Raw genomic sequence first — 13,718 nt, forward strand, 5'->3', positions numbered from 1 at the left:
TGCAGCTCCGCCCCTCCCCGTCCCGGATGTGACGCGAGGGCGGGGCGGGCACCCGGAAGTGCCGCGAGCGGAGCGGGGCGGGGCGGGGCGGGGCGAGCGCCGGGGCCGGGGCCAGTGCCAGTGCCGGTGTCGCGGGCCGGGCCATGGCGCTGGCCGTGTTCTTCGGCTGCACCTTCATCGCCTTCGGGCCGGCGCTCGGCCTCTTCCTGCTCACGGTGGCGCGGGACCCGCTGCGCATCATCATCCTCATCGCGGGGTGAGCGCGGCGCGGCGCGGCGCGGCGCGGCGGAGCCTCCGCAGCCCTGGCCCCGAGCCCCGGGCCGGCCCCGCCGCGCTGCTCGGCGGTGAGCGGGCCTCGCGCGTCGCCAGGCGGCAGCGGAGCGGAGCGGAGCGGGGCCGGGCCGGGCCGTCGTGGGGCGGGACGCGGCGGTGGGAGTGGGGCGGCCGCCTGCCTGCGGGGAGTGACGCCCGTCTCCCTGCCAGGGCCTTCTTCTGGCTGGTCTCGCTGCTCCTGTCCTCGCTGATCTGGTTCATCGCGGTGAAGTCCAGCGACCCCCGCGACGCGCCGCTGCAGAAGGGGCTCCTGATCTTCGGGGTGATGTTCTCTGTGCTGCTGCAGGAGGCCTTCCGCTTCCTCTACTACAAGCTGCTCCGGTAGGACCGCGGCTCCGGCTACCTGCGCCCCGCTCCCGGCACCGGCCAGGCCCCCCGTCCCTGTCCCCATCCGCGCCCCGACGCCCGGCCCCGCCCCGCCCCACGGCCCGCCTGTATCCGTAGGCGCTCCTGCTGCTTGTCCCCTGTGCCGATCCCAGCGCGAGGCAGGGGCCGCCTTTGCCGTGGGTGCGTGCAGCTCCCTGCACAAAAGGGCTGAGCCTTAGCAGGGGCCGGGGGGACAGCAGTGTCCCTGGGCTCACGGGTTCAGAGCCAAAGGGGACCGATCAGCCGTTCACCCCGGCAGCCCTTCACGGCCCCCAGGCAGCTGGGTTTGGCAGCGCTGCATCGGGAGGCTCCAGGGGATGGCGAGCCTTCCCAGGGAGGTTGCTCCTCGCGGTTAACAGCCTTCCTGGACTCCAGCGTGGGTTTGCCCAGCTGCACCCTCCAGCCCTCGGTTCCTTCCCTGCCACGTTAGTGAGTGCGTTGACACCTGTCGTCCCACTTGCCCCGTGCGGTGGAGACCCCCACGCCCCCCATATCTTCTGTCCGGGGAGCCTGGAACAAGTCTGCAAGTCCGTCTTGTGTTGGAAGCAGCGTTGTCACCAGTAAGGAACCAGCTGAGAAATCGGTGTGAAAATGCTCTGTAGGCCTGGGGCTGCCCACATGAGGCCATGATCCTGGCCATAGCCCTAACCCCCCAGGCTCCTGTCTGAGTTCTCGAATGTCCCTGCTGTGCAAGTGACCTGCCTCGCGCCTGTGGCAAGTGTCCTTTGTGAGCGCTGGCCCAGGGGCTCGAAGTTCTCGGCCCTCAGGCTCTGAGCCTGTCTGGAAGCTGCCTGTGAAGGACCTGAGCTCTCGGTGAGGTCTGGCCCCATGTTGTCCGGGGCGGAGGAGTCGGGCAGCCTGCTCAGGATGGGCTTGTAGAGCTGTTCTCGTGCGAGCAGGCTTGGAGCTGGAGGATGTCTGTAGGATGCAGTGTGCTGATGGGTGAAGCCAGAGTCTGGCCTGAGCCCTTTGTAGACAGGCTGAGGGGAGGCAGGGGAGGGGCTGATTGTGCAGGGCCAAGGCTGAGGCTAATCTCACAAGCGCAGGCCACAGCAGCCGGGCGGGCCCCTTCCCTGGGCAGGGCAGGCCACGGTGCTGGGGCAGACGGGTCTGTCTCTGTGCTGGCCTCGGGGCGTGGGGGGAAGTTTCAGGCAGGTGGGGTAGAGGGGCGCGTGACGCACTTAGAGTACAAGGGTGAGAAGGGCAGTGCGGGGCCGTGCACCCATGGTGCAGGAAGGACCGGCTGCTAGAGGCTGTCACCTGCCTGGATTCACAGAGCAGCTGTGGCTGATGCCTGCGATGCTGCAGCCTTGTGTTCCCTTGGCTCCAGAAACGGGTGTTGCTGTCCCTGCTGCGTGGGGCCTGCTCCTGCTAGGGCAGATCACACTTGGCACCTTTCTTGCTCATGAGGCTTTCTTTCCCAGTGGGTCAGTGAAGCAGTAGGGTGCTGGTCAGGGTCCCCAGCCTGGCTCTATCCTGCGCTGCTCCACGTGACTGCCACACTGGTGCTGGCTAGGTTAGCAAAAGGTATGGTGTGCCGGGGCTCCTAGCAGGTAGGAGTCGCTTGCTCCAGACTTGTTCCCTGGAGGGGCAAAGCCAGCACAGTGCCAACTCAGCCAGGCCTCCCTGGCACTGAGAGATGAGCACCTGCATGACATAGTTCATGCCGCCTCCTGTCATCTCTACCTGGAGATGGGACTGGAGCATGTCCCCTGCTTCCAACTGCTGGTGGGACCTGTGCTTTAGGCACAGACGGGTCTCGGGCAGTTGAGCTAAGACGTGGCTGGACAGACCTTGGCCCCTCCCTGAATCTAGGGCTGCAACAGTGCTGCCCATTGCTTTCCTCCCCAGCCCTCCCGTCCCAGAGTCAGCTCGGAGCTGGGTCCATACACTTCGAGAGAGAGACCTCTTGGGCCAAAGCACTATGGTGAAAGCAGGTCTGCCACAGTGGTCCTTGGGCAGGGGGCTCTGGAAATGGCTGCACAAGGGACTGAGAGATCTCGTGGCCAAATCCTCAATGCAGGACAGTAGCAGTGAGGGCAGAATAGTTGACTGGGATGATGGAGAGGGGCTGGGGTGGCTGCTGTGGAACATGCCCTGTCTGCTCAGCATGTCCTTGCTCAAGGAGTTGGTATCCCTGGAACCATCCCAGCTTCCCTGACTTGGAGGCACTGCGGCCAGCTTCTTCCCTCCTGCCGACAGTTGGGCACCTGGATGGTCAGCAGATGTCAGTGGTGTGTGTGCACGCATGTCGTGCACCAGAGCTGTCTGGCAGATAGAGGACTGGGTGGCATCTGAGCGGGAGGCAGCCTCTCATCTTCATCTGGCCAAGCAGCTTAGGTCTGGCAAAGAGTGGTGAGCCGGTGCCACGAGGGAAGGGGCCTTGCTGGCACCTGCTGCATCTTTATGTTTCAGCCTCTGGTCTGGGCATTGGATATGTGAACCTGTGCTTCACCTGAGGGCTGGCTGCCACCAGCACAATCCCTCACAGGGACCTGTGTCTTTACCTCTAGGGACGGGCTGTGGCCTCCTGGACAAGGCAGCTCTATAGGTGTGATCCTGCTGTCCTGAACATGCATCGCTGCAGGGGGGTGCCTGGATGCTGGCAGGCTGGGCTAGGCTCCCATTTAAAGACCCAGCCCCCTTCTCCCTCCAACTCCAGGCACCATTGTCCCTGGGGTGTGCCTTCCTGGCACATCTCCCAGCTGAGTGCACTTTGCTCCATGCTCGGACAATTGGGCGTTGCCCATGGAGCTCAGGCCAGCTGCCAGCCCAGCCCTGTATGGGGCAAAGTCCGGGCACTGCCTACAGGGCCAGGGGGCCTGGGAGTGACACCTCCTGCCAGGCAGAGGCTGCTTCCTAGGCTGCTGAGCCTCGGTGCTTGCAGGCCTGGGTGCTGCACAGACACGTTGCAAGAGGCCATCCCTGCTGACAGCGCTCGCAGCCTGTGTGGGCTAAGGGAGTACCGAGTGGGGCGGGGGCTATCTTCCTCTGGCTTACTCAGCTGGCCAGGGGTGGGGCCAGGAGTGGAACGTAGGCATCCAGAGTGCCCTTCTTTGCAGCGCCCTGGCTGGCAGTTTGTGACCATTGGGGCCGAGGGGAGTTGTGTGCGTGTGTGGTGCCCTACTCTGCCCAGTCCAAACCATCCAGGCAGAGAGGGAGGGTTCCCCTTCTCCCCTCTGTGCAGCACCCTGGGTGGCAGTTTGTGATCATTGGGAGGGAGCGGAGGGGGGTGTGCATGCAGCATCAAGCTCCTCCCCACGCAGGTGCTGGAGAGGCTGGGGCTGGCAGGACATGTTCACACAGCCAGCATCCCTTGGCCCTTCGAACTACAGCATCATGAGGGAGCTCATGCATGACTGCCTGTCCCCTGTGGCCCCTCCATCCTCACCAGTGTTGCTGCTCTCCGGGGCTCAGCCCTAAGGCCATCCAGTCACCCTCAGTCTGCCCCCCCATTGGAGGTGCCCGGGGCAAAGGGTGGTTCCCATCACTGATGCCCAGGGACCCTCCAGCCAGGCCTCCGTGGCGGCATCGGCAGGATTCTGGTGAGCACCTGGGCAGAAGCTACGGCCATTCTGCCTGTGCCAGTGTCAAGGGGCAATCGGGAATAAGTGCCCCTTCCCACTGCAGTGTGGGGGCCTCGTCTGGGCTGGGCTCTGATGGGCACTATCTCCTCTGCCCAGGAAGGCGATCGAGGGGCTGGTGGCACTCAGTGAAGATGGCTGCTCCCCCCTTTCCATCCAGCAGATGGCGTATGGTGAGTCCCGCCCCCTGGCTGGGGCACTGGGCTGCTGGGTGACGGGAGCCTGGGGTGCTAGAGGGGAAGGGAAGGGGGGACTTCTCCCCAGGAGTCCCTTCAGGATAAGGGCAGGTGTGTGCAGAAGCCCTCAGCACTGTGTGGGGGTGGGGGTAGTGGGGTAGCTGTGTGCAGGGGTGGTCCCTGGGGCATGGCCCTCCCTTGTGGTGCTGGGGCCTCTGGCATCTCCAGCTCAGCACCATGCATCTGCCCCCACAGTGGCTGGCCTGGGCTTCGGACTCATGAGCGGTGCCTTCTCCATGATCAACCTCCTGGCGGATTCACTGGGGCCTGGCACCGTGGGTATTCATGGGGACTCGCAGCTCTACTTCTTGACCTCGGGTGAGAAGAAATGCTTGCTGTGCGCCTGCCCCCCCCCCCCCCCCCCCGGCTCCCGTGGCTTAATGGCCTGGTCTTGGGTAAGAGACTGCCCTGCCCCTTGTCTTGCTGCTTCTGCACCCCCACTCCGACTGCACATCCCCTACCCCCTGAGAGCTCTATTTCATAGATTCATAGACGCTGGGGCTGGAAGGGACCCCAGAAGATCGAGTCCAGCCCCCGCCCCAGGGGCAGGAAGTCAGCAGGGATCATAGGATCCCAGCAAGATAAACATCAACATGAAAATGTCTCTTGAAGGCATTCAAAGTAGGTACTTGAACCACCTCTGGCGGCAGTCTATTCCAAACCTTGGGGGCTCGGACAATAAAGAAGTTCTTTCTTACGTCCAGCCTGAAACGGTCACAGAGGAGTTTGTGACCATTCAACCTTGTCATCCCCTGGGGCGCTCTGGTGAACAGACGTTCCCCCAGATCCTGATTAGCACCCTGATAAACTTATAGGTGGCCACCAGATCACCCCTACGCCTGGGCTTTTCCCAGTTGAATAGTCCCATGGCTCTCAGCATGTGGCTCTCCTCTGCACTCTCTCAAGCTTCTCCACATCCTTTTTGAATGGTGGAGCCCAAAACTGGATGCAGTACTCCAGCTGCGGCCTCACCAAGGCCAAGTACAACGGGAGAATGACGTCCTGGGATTTGCTTGAGAAGCATCTGTGGATGCAAGCCAGTGTTTTGCTTGCTATACTAGCAGCCGCATCACATTGAAGTCTCATGTTCATCTTGTGGTCAATCGTGACCCCCAAGTCCCTTTCGTCGGTAGTGCTAACCAGCATAGCACTGCCGAGCCTATCAGCATGCTGCAGGTTTTTCCTCCCAAGGTGGAGAACCTTGCATTTTTCAGTGTTAAACACCATCAGGTTCTTGTCCGCCCATTTCCCAAGCCTGTCAAGGTCTGCCTGTACAGTGCCAGTAGCCATGTGACATGGAGCCAGTTGGAGTACGTCTTCCTCTGCCGGCTCCAAGGGCTCCGCTACAACTAGCAGCTCTTCCTCCTATGGGATTTCCTTTCATGGGGCTTGGGGGAGCTCTGCCAGTCTTTTACCAGGGCCTTCTCATGGGGCCTGGGGCTGACCTCTGCCTCCAGGTCCCCATTGCGGGTGGCCCAGGGTGCTGACCTACTCGCCGAGCCACTGCTGTGGAACCCCCAGCTCGTGGTCATGGCAACACCCTGGGCACGTCAAAGGATGGCCCAGGTGGGTCTCGCCTGGATCAGAGACCTCCTGGCCTATGCCAAGCGGAAGTGGGTAGACTGCTGCACAGGCCCGGCATGTGGGTCTGCCTGCAGAGCGTGCGTCCTGCCTGCACCAAGCCCTGGAAGTGAAAGCTGCCTTGCTCAGTGACGCCCTTGCCTTCTTAGAGCATGTCCTGTGTGAGGGTGGTCTCCGCTCCTCCGTGTCCTCCAGCCCAGTGGAGTTGCTGGTGGGTCCTGCACCACAGCAGGCCCCGCAGCACTCCCTGCTCTTGACAGTGAAGCATCACCTCAGCAGGCTGGAGGACACGAGCCCGGTTCACTTCTCCTTGGCCCACTGTCGCCAGCTCTACACGTTTGTCCACCAAACGCTTCACCACACCACCCTTGCATCCCACGCAGACACCAAGTGGCGGGACGTCTTCGGCGGAGGCAAGGCCGATGGACCCTGGTGGCTGAGTCTGTGCTCCACCTTGGTCCCACACACCACTGGGGACCTTGGCTGGCAGCTCCTCCATGGAGCTGTCACCGTGAGTTTGTATCTGGCATGGTTTATGCCTGCCCCTGACGTGCTCATTCTCTTCCTCAAGTGCACCCGGTTGCAGCCCCTGTACCACCTCTTCATTTGTCCCCACACTTGTTCATTTTCTCACACCCCATCCGTGGCCCCACCAAGCTCTGGGACCTCCTGGGCAGCCTCCTCCTGGCCCTGGCCAAGTTGGCCATCTATCTTATCAGGAAGGAGGCTCTGGGCGAGAGTGTCCCCACGGACTGTGGGGCCATATTCCTGGGCGTTCTCTATTCCCGACTCTGAGCGGAGCACCACTGGGCAGTAGCTGCCAGCTCTCTGGCTGCCTTTGAGAGTCAGTGGGTGCTGTCTAGGGTGCTCTGCTGAGTGTCCCCCAAGGGTTCACTTCTTATCAACCTTTGACCCACCTGCACGTTCCATTTTTGTCATTTGTTGTCCCCCACGGTCACTTGTGGTCGTTCTGCTCTTGCCGCTGCTGAGATGGCTCTTGGTACAATAGTGGGCTTTAGGCCCACATAAAGAATGGTCCACATGTAGACCATTTGTCATGTTTTGTCCCCTGCGTTTTGTTGTTTGCCTTCCTCTCTAGCCGCCCCAACAAGTGGCGGCTCTTTGTAACTTGGTGGGCGTTGCCCATGGCCTGAAGGCACACAAATAGGCCTATTAAAATGCAGCACCCAGAACTGCACACTGTATCCAGATGAGACTGAACCAGTGCTGAGCAGAGAAGCACTGTCACTTCCTGTGTTTTGTACCTAACGGTTCTATTGAGGCAGCCCAAAACCACTATCACTTTGTTCAGCTGCATCACACTGCAGATTCGTATTAAGTCTGTGGTCTACCAAGACTCCCAGGTCCTTCTCTGCAGAGCCGCCATCCAGCCAGGTGTCTCCCACTTTGTATTTGTGCTTTTGATTTATGCTTCCCAAGGTGCAGCCCCTTGACTTCATCAGCACTGAACTTCCCATCAGCTTCAACCCAGCTTTCCAGTCTGTGAAGATCCTTCTGAATTGCCCTCCTGCCCTCCATGTTCACACTCCTTCCCAGTTTTGTCGCCTGCAAACTTGCTCCAGAAGCTTCCTATGCCAGCATCCACATTGTCAGTAAACATTGTGCACAGCAGCGGGTCCAGATCAGACCCCCGTGGGACTCCACTCAAAATCTGCCACCCTGACATGGATCTGTTAATAATTGCCCTTTGCTTGCAGCTATTGAACCAGTTGTCTATCTGTCTTCTGAGTAGCTTTGACCAGCCCATGTTTCTTCAACCTAATTATGAGAGGATCATACAGGACCTCAACAACAGCCTGGCTGAAGTCCAGATACTCGATACCCACAGCAGGCCCTTCATCCACATCAGTATTTACTTTGTCAAAGAAGGAGATTGGGTTTGTTTGCTCCAGTAACTTCCCAGGTATCAAGCTGAGGCTAAGCAGTCTAGTTCTCCAGGTCCTTCTTCTTGCCTTTCTTCAAGAGGGGCACTATGTTCACCCTTTTCCAGTCCTTTGGTATGTGGCCCATCTCCCACAACTTCATTAAGATAATTGCCAGATCCAAGATCTCTGCCAGTTCCTTCAATACCCTGGGATGAGGCTTATCCAGCCCTGCTGATTTGAATTCGCTCAGACCCATCAAAAGCTTTCTGACTGTCTCTTCTGTTATCTCCTTCCTCAGCTTGTCCCTTTCTTACCTAGACTATCCCTATTAGGTCTCTGGCTTCAGCTTTTTTTTGTGAAGACTGAGGCAAAGTAGCTGTTTAGCAGTTCCATCTTCATAGTTTCATCATTTCATAGATGTTAGGATCAGAAGTGACCTATTAGATCATTGAGTTCAACCCCCTGCCCTGGGCAGGAAAGAGTGCTGAGGTCAGGTGACCCCAGTCAGGTGTCTATCCAATCTCCTTTTAAATACCTCCAAGAAAGGTATGCCTATAAGTTCATCACTGCCTATAAGTTCATCACGGGGGTACAGAAGGGAATTGGTGAGTATTTATTCACCAAGGCGTCCCCGGGGGTTACAAGAAACAATGGCCACAAGCTAGCAGAGAGCAGATTTAGATTGGACATTAGGAAGAACTTCTTCACAGTTCGAGTGGCCAAAGTCTGGAACGGGCTCCCAAGGGAGGTGGTGCTCTCCCCTACCCTGGGGGTCTTCAAGAGGAGGTTAGATGAGTATCTAGCTGGGGTCATCTAGACCCAGCACTCTTTCCTGCTTATGCAGGGGGTCGGACTCGATGATCTATTGAGGTCCCTTCCGACCCTAACATCTATGAATCTATGAAAGGAGGTGATCGTCCCCCTCTACGCGACACTGGTCAGGCCACAGGTGGAGTACTGCGTCCAGTCCTGGGTGCCGCACTTCAGGAGGGATGTGGACAGCATGGAGAGGGTTCAGAGGAGGCCACCCGCATGGTCAGGGGGCAGCAGGGCAGGCTCTACGAGGACAGGCTACGGGACCTGAACCTGTTCAGCCTCCAAAAGAGAAGGCTATGGGGGGATCTAGTGGCAGTCTACAAACTAGTCAAGGGGGACCGGCAGGCATTGGGAGAGTCCCTGTTCCCCCGAGCACTCCCGGGAGTTGCATGAAACAACGGACACAAGCTAGCGGAGGGTAGTTTCTCAGGCTAGACATTAGGAAGCACTATTTCACTGTCAGGGCGGCCAGGACCTGGAACCAACTTCCAAAAGAAGTGGTGCTGGCTCCTACCCTGGGGGGCTTTAAAAGGAGGTTGGACAAACATCTGGCCGGGGTTGTTTGACCCCAGCACTCTTTCCTGCCACGGCAGGGGGTCAGACTAGATGATCTGCTCAGGTTCCTTCTGACCCGACCAACTATGAAGGGGACAGCACCACCTCCCTTGGAAGCGTATTCCATCTTTTGGCAACCCTCACCGTAAAGAATGTTTTCCTGATGCCCAATCTGAATTTGCTGTCTTACAGTTTGTGGCCGTTATTTCTAGTTACCCCGATGGGTGCCTTGGTAAACATTGTAACCCCTATTTCTTGCCCCCCCCATAAGGTGGCCATGAGATCACCTCTCAGCCTCCTCTTGTAGAGGCTGAAGAGGTTCAGGTCTCCCAATTGGTCCACATAAGGTTTTTTTCTGTAGGCCTTTAACCAGATGAGTGACTGGGTTGAGAGAAATGGTGGTGTCACTTTGTGTCAGACACAGATACACTTGTTCCCTGGTTCAGGAGGAAGAAGATGGCAAAGCAAAATGCATCAGGGTGAAGATGACAGATGCGGCGCCAATGTAATGGTGGGGATTTATTATAGGCCACCCAGACAGGTTCCCTGATGCAATGCAGTGTGGATCCCCGTGCTTCCAACCTTTCCATCTTTCCCACCAGGGCAGACACCAGCTTACACCTGGTACAGATGAAGTGGTCTTGGTCCTCCATGAGGAGCAGGACCATGGTATATCCTATGCAGGTCACAGCTGCTGACCCTGCCTCTGTTTGGGCCTCCTGTGCTTCCAGAAAAGCTTCCTTGCAGCAGCCCCACTGAGCTGCTTTTCTCACAGCAGCTCACCCTGTTTGCTGCCCTCTCTTCACCCCCTGCCCCTTCCTCTGCTTGCCCATGCTGCCTGCCTGCCGCCTAGTGCCACTCCCTTCTGCCTGTGTCTCACACTAACATCCTGCTCACACACCAGCCCTTGCTCTCACCACCATGCTCCCCAGCTGTTTGCCCCCTGCCACCCCCCTGCAGGCTCCCCATGGCCTGCCCTGCAGCTTTTCCCAGCCTGTGTCTGCTCTCCCTGGCCCTGCCTTGCCTGGGGGCACCAGGTGATGGCTGCTTGTGCCCTACACTGACTCTCCTTCATGCCCCTACCCCCTGCAGCCTTCATGACCATGGTGCTGATTTTCCTTCACACCTTCTGGGGGATCCTCTTCTTCCATGGCTGTGAGACCCGGCACTGGTGGGAGATTGTGGCTGTCGTCCTCACGCACCTCCTTGTCTCGGGGCTGGTGAGTCCTGGGTGGTGAGGGAGGGCAGGAGCTCCTTGCGGGGGTTGCTTTCCAGCCTGATGCAACCCTTGACTGGCCTGGCCAGGGGCAGGGACATGCCAAGGGGGAGGGGGGGGTGGACAGTTTGCTAGGGATTCACCCAGGAGCTGAGGCACCTGGTGTGCGGGTGCCAGCCTAGCACAGGAGGCTCTCTCTCCCCAGAAAACCAGGGGTTTGTTTCCCTGTGGCCCCAGGGCCCTGTACAAGCACCAAGGGTCCTCTGTCACATCCAAACAGCGAAGCCGGAGGGCAAGATGCTGCTGTCTCGACCCTGCTCCAGGTGCTCTGGCAGGGCATGGGGCCCAGCCTGCTGCTTGGGACAGCATCCCAGGATGCCTGGCGACCCTGCTGCTTTCCTGAGCACCTGCCCTCATTCCTCCCCTCTCCTCCTGCCCAGACCTTCTTCAACCCACTGTACGTGAGCAGCCTGGTCCCTGCCTACCTGCTGATGGTCGCCACGGCCGCCTGGGCCTACCTGCTGTCAGGAGGCTCCGCTCAGAACCTGCGTCGCTTCCTGCTGTGTGAGTGCAGCTGCCCCCAGCCCCGCGCTGCCTGGCCTGACAGGGCCCTGCCCCAGAGGGGTTGGGTTGTAGGGGTGCGGCATCATCCCATTCCCAATGGCTGCCTCTGTGTTGGGGAGGGAGGGAGCAGGCAGAGCCTGGGCAGAGGTGCAGGGCAGGCCAGTGGAAGCCTTCCCTGAGCTCCGGTGTAAGCAGTGGTTTGATCCCTCTCCCAAGCAGGGACTGCACTTCATGGTGTTCACTGCAGAGAGATGCTCCTCCCAGCTCTGGCGGGAGAAGGGGGCTGGGTGGGATGGGGTAGCCAGGTGCACACTCACCACCAGCCTCTGCCTCCCCACAGGCCTACGGAGTGGGACAACCCCACAGCTGGGATCCTGAGGCCCTGCAGCGCTTGTCCCAGAGCCACCCCCCTCCCCTGGGCGCTGGGGGCCTGGACTTCAGCTGTTTCCTCTACACGCCGCCTTGGGATCTGGGCCTGGAGGTGGCACTTGGGGCCCCTTGCCTGGGAGCAGCTAGGGAATGTGAGCGCCAGGGACTGGTGCGACCCTGCCTCCACTGCACAGCCAGAGCACTGCCTGCGAGCTCAACCTGACCCCAAGCCTGCAGTGGGGCAATGGTGTTGCCTCTCCTTGAGGGACACCTTGAACTGACTGTCCCGGCGCCTGGACACGGCAGGGTTATCCCCAGGCTTGCTCTGTTGCCCCCAGCATGCCAGAGTGCTCCTCTTCACACTGATGAGGGCTACGGTCCCCTCTCCCCAGCCCCGGACGTGCTCAGGTGGGCAGGGCTCCCTGCACTTGCCCCAGCCAGAGGCCAAAGGGCTGCCTCCCTGCCCCATCACCCAGCAGAATGGCAGCAGGGGCGACTCCCAGCATAACCACAGGGACTAGAAGAGGCAGGGCAGCCCGGGGCCAGGGCTGGCAGGGGGTGGGTGGTCAGCGAGGGACAAATGAGTGCCTGAGAAGCAAAGGGGGGTGGGGGGTGGCAAGGGCTGAGCCCCAGCTGAAGTGGGGGTTGCTGCTTGCCTGGTGCTTGCAGGCTGGATGCAGTTGGGGGTGGGGGGTGTTGCCTCCCTCCAGTACCCCATGAGGGAGGCTGCTCCCAGGTTTGCATGGGGCTGAGGGAGGGGGTTACAGAAGTAGAGCCAGGTGCAGGGGTGGGGAGCAGAGAGCGTGACTGCATCAGCCGTAGGCTTTGATACCAATAAAGAGAGACCAACTGCAAGCCAGACGCCACAGGTGTGGTGTGTGCCTGGTGCCTGTGAGAGCAAGTGGGGGTGCCTGCAGTGAAGAACCCCTAATGAGGCAGCACCTCTCCTCTGGGCTCTGGCCCCCACCCAGCACCCAGCCCCACGCAGCTGGGAAGAAGGCCAGTGCCGTCCCAGGCCAGCAGTGCCATGGCCACGAGGGCAGCAGGGGGTTGAGCTGAAGTGGACCCTGGGCTGGGTATCACTGCCCTGTTGGGCTGTGGGCTGATGGGCATGGGGTGGCGGGGAAGCTGGGCCAGGGATCCCTGGGGCCCCAAGGGTAGTACTGTGAGCAGGGCGCTACCCAGCTGTGCTGCAGCTGCTGCTGGGGTGGGATGTGGTTGGCGCACACACAGCAGGAGCCTGGGGACCCATCCTGCCCTGACTGTGGCTCAGGCAGAAGGGCAGGGCTAGGAGCTGCTTCCATATGGGCTGGACCCCTGAGCCCTGCAGCATCCAGCCCTGGCAGTCCTGCTGTCAGCCTGCTCTGGGCTTCAGCACTTGCCATGGCAGGTCTCAGCTCTGGCCCTGCTGCCCAGGTCCTGGGCTCAGCTGGTTGTGTCCTGCACAGCCCCCTGCTCTCCCACCCTCTGCCCTTTCTGCTCCCTGTGTGGGGGTTTACACCTCCGTCAGAGGCCCTGGGTGCTGCTGCAGCCTAGGCTGGGAATGGGACAGGGCTGTGCTAATGCTCCTGCTGAGACCAACCCTGCAGGGTCCTGGCTGGAGGGCCTTGCCCCTGTGCTTATGCTCAGACTGGCACTATACTGGAGAAGGAAGGGATTTTCCCCTGGTCAGACTGGGGGGCACTTTGCCTTCCTCTATAGTAGGGGCATGACCTGGGGTCTTTCGAGAATCCATGAACCCCCCCCCCCCCCCCCCCCTGCTAAGAGTGGGATGGGGGTGATGTCTGAGCTGTGGCAGTAACAGGGTCCCGTTCAAGTCATGGGAAACAGTTCTGGTTCCTGTAGTGGTCCACCTTCCTGGGGGGAGAGCCTCCCCAAGCCTCCCAACTACCTCCCCCCGTACCCTTGTCCTGCTTCCAGCTCCTGAGGTCTGGCTCAAGGTCCCTGCCCTGCATACACCTGTCCTCCCCCCTGCACCTTGTGCCGGGTGCCCCTCCACAAAGGCATGGCTGTGTGTGCTGTCAACTACACCAAGCGGACATCTGGGGCTCCCTGTGCAGCCAGGGGTGACTATGGCACAGGGTGCGGGGCTGGCAGGTGCAGGAGGGCTCCACTTCCTCCTGCTGCAAGCAAGGCCTGGAGGGCCCAGGGCAGAGCTATGAGTGCCAGGGCTGCTGCCCCACACTGAAACCCCACCAGCTTCTGCTTCCCG

At 60.2% G+C, this 13,718-nt stretch overlaps 1 protein-coding gene across 2 annotated transcripts; it reads left to right on the top strand.

Annotated features, from left to right (window-relative positions):
- The first annotated feature begins 59 nt into the window (after positions 1-59).
- On the top strand, positions 60-12,365 carry LOC102567968 (gamma-secretase subunit Aph-1b). 2 transcript variants are annotated; one of them, XM_059725438.1, is made up of 7 exons: positions 69-256; positions 484-654; positions 4,383-4,456; positions 4,715-4,837; positions 10,450-10,577; positions 11,014-11,137; positions 11,478-11,612. In XM_059725438.1, exons 1-7 carry the CDS (start codon positions 144-146, stop codon positions 11,513-11,515), a joined length of 771 nt encoding a protein of 256 aa, XP_059581421.1. In that variant the 5' UTR covers positions 69-143; the 3' UTR covers positions 11,516-11,612. The 2 variants fall into 2 exon arrangements, with proteins under 2 accessions (XP_059581420.1, XP_059581421.1); XM_059725437.1 differs by lacking the exon at positions 10,450-10,577 and having other exon boundaries at positions 60-256; positions 11,478-12,365.
- The last annotated feature ends 1,353 nt before the right edge of the window (positions 12,366-13,718 follow it).

The sequence above is a fragment of the Alligator mississippiensis genome, chromosome 3, assembly GCF_030867095.1.
Source record: "Alligator mississippiensis isolate rAllMis1 chromosome 3, rAllMis1, whole genome shotgun sequence".
NCBI lineage: Eukaryota > Metazoa > Chordata > Crocodylia > Alligatoridae > Alligator > Alligator mississippiensis.

What these genes read in the sequence shown, in the direction of transcription:
- LOC102567968 (XM_059725437.1), top strand. Translation starts at nt 144, where the DNA reads ATGGCGCTGGCCGTGTTCTTCGGCTGCACCTTCATCGCCTTCGGGCCG. An exon ending in CTCTACTACAAGCTGCTCCG is followed by an intron (nt 655 to 4,382) that starts GTAGGACCGCGG and finishes TCCTCTGCCCAG; the next exon opens with GAAGGCGATCGAGGGGCTGG. An exon ending in CATCCAGCAGATGGCGTATG is followed by an intron (nt 4,457 to 4,714) that starts GTGAGTCCCGCC and finishes CTGCCCCCACAG; the next exon opens with TGGCTGGCCTGGGCTTCGGA.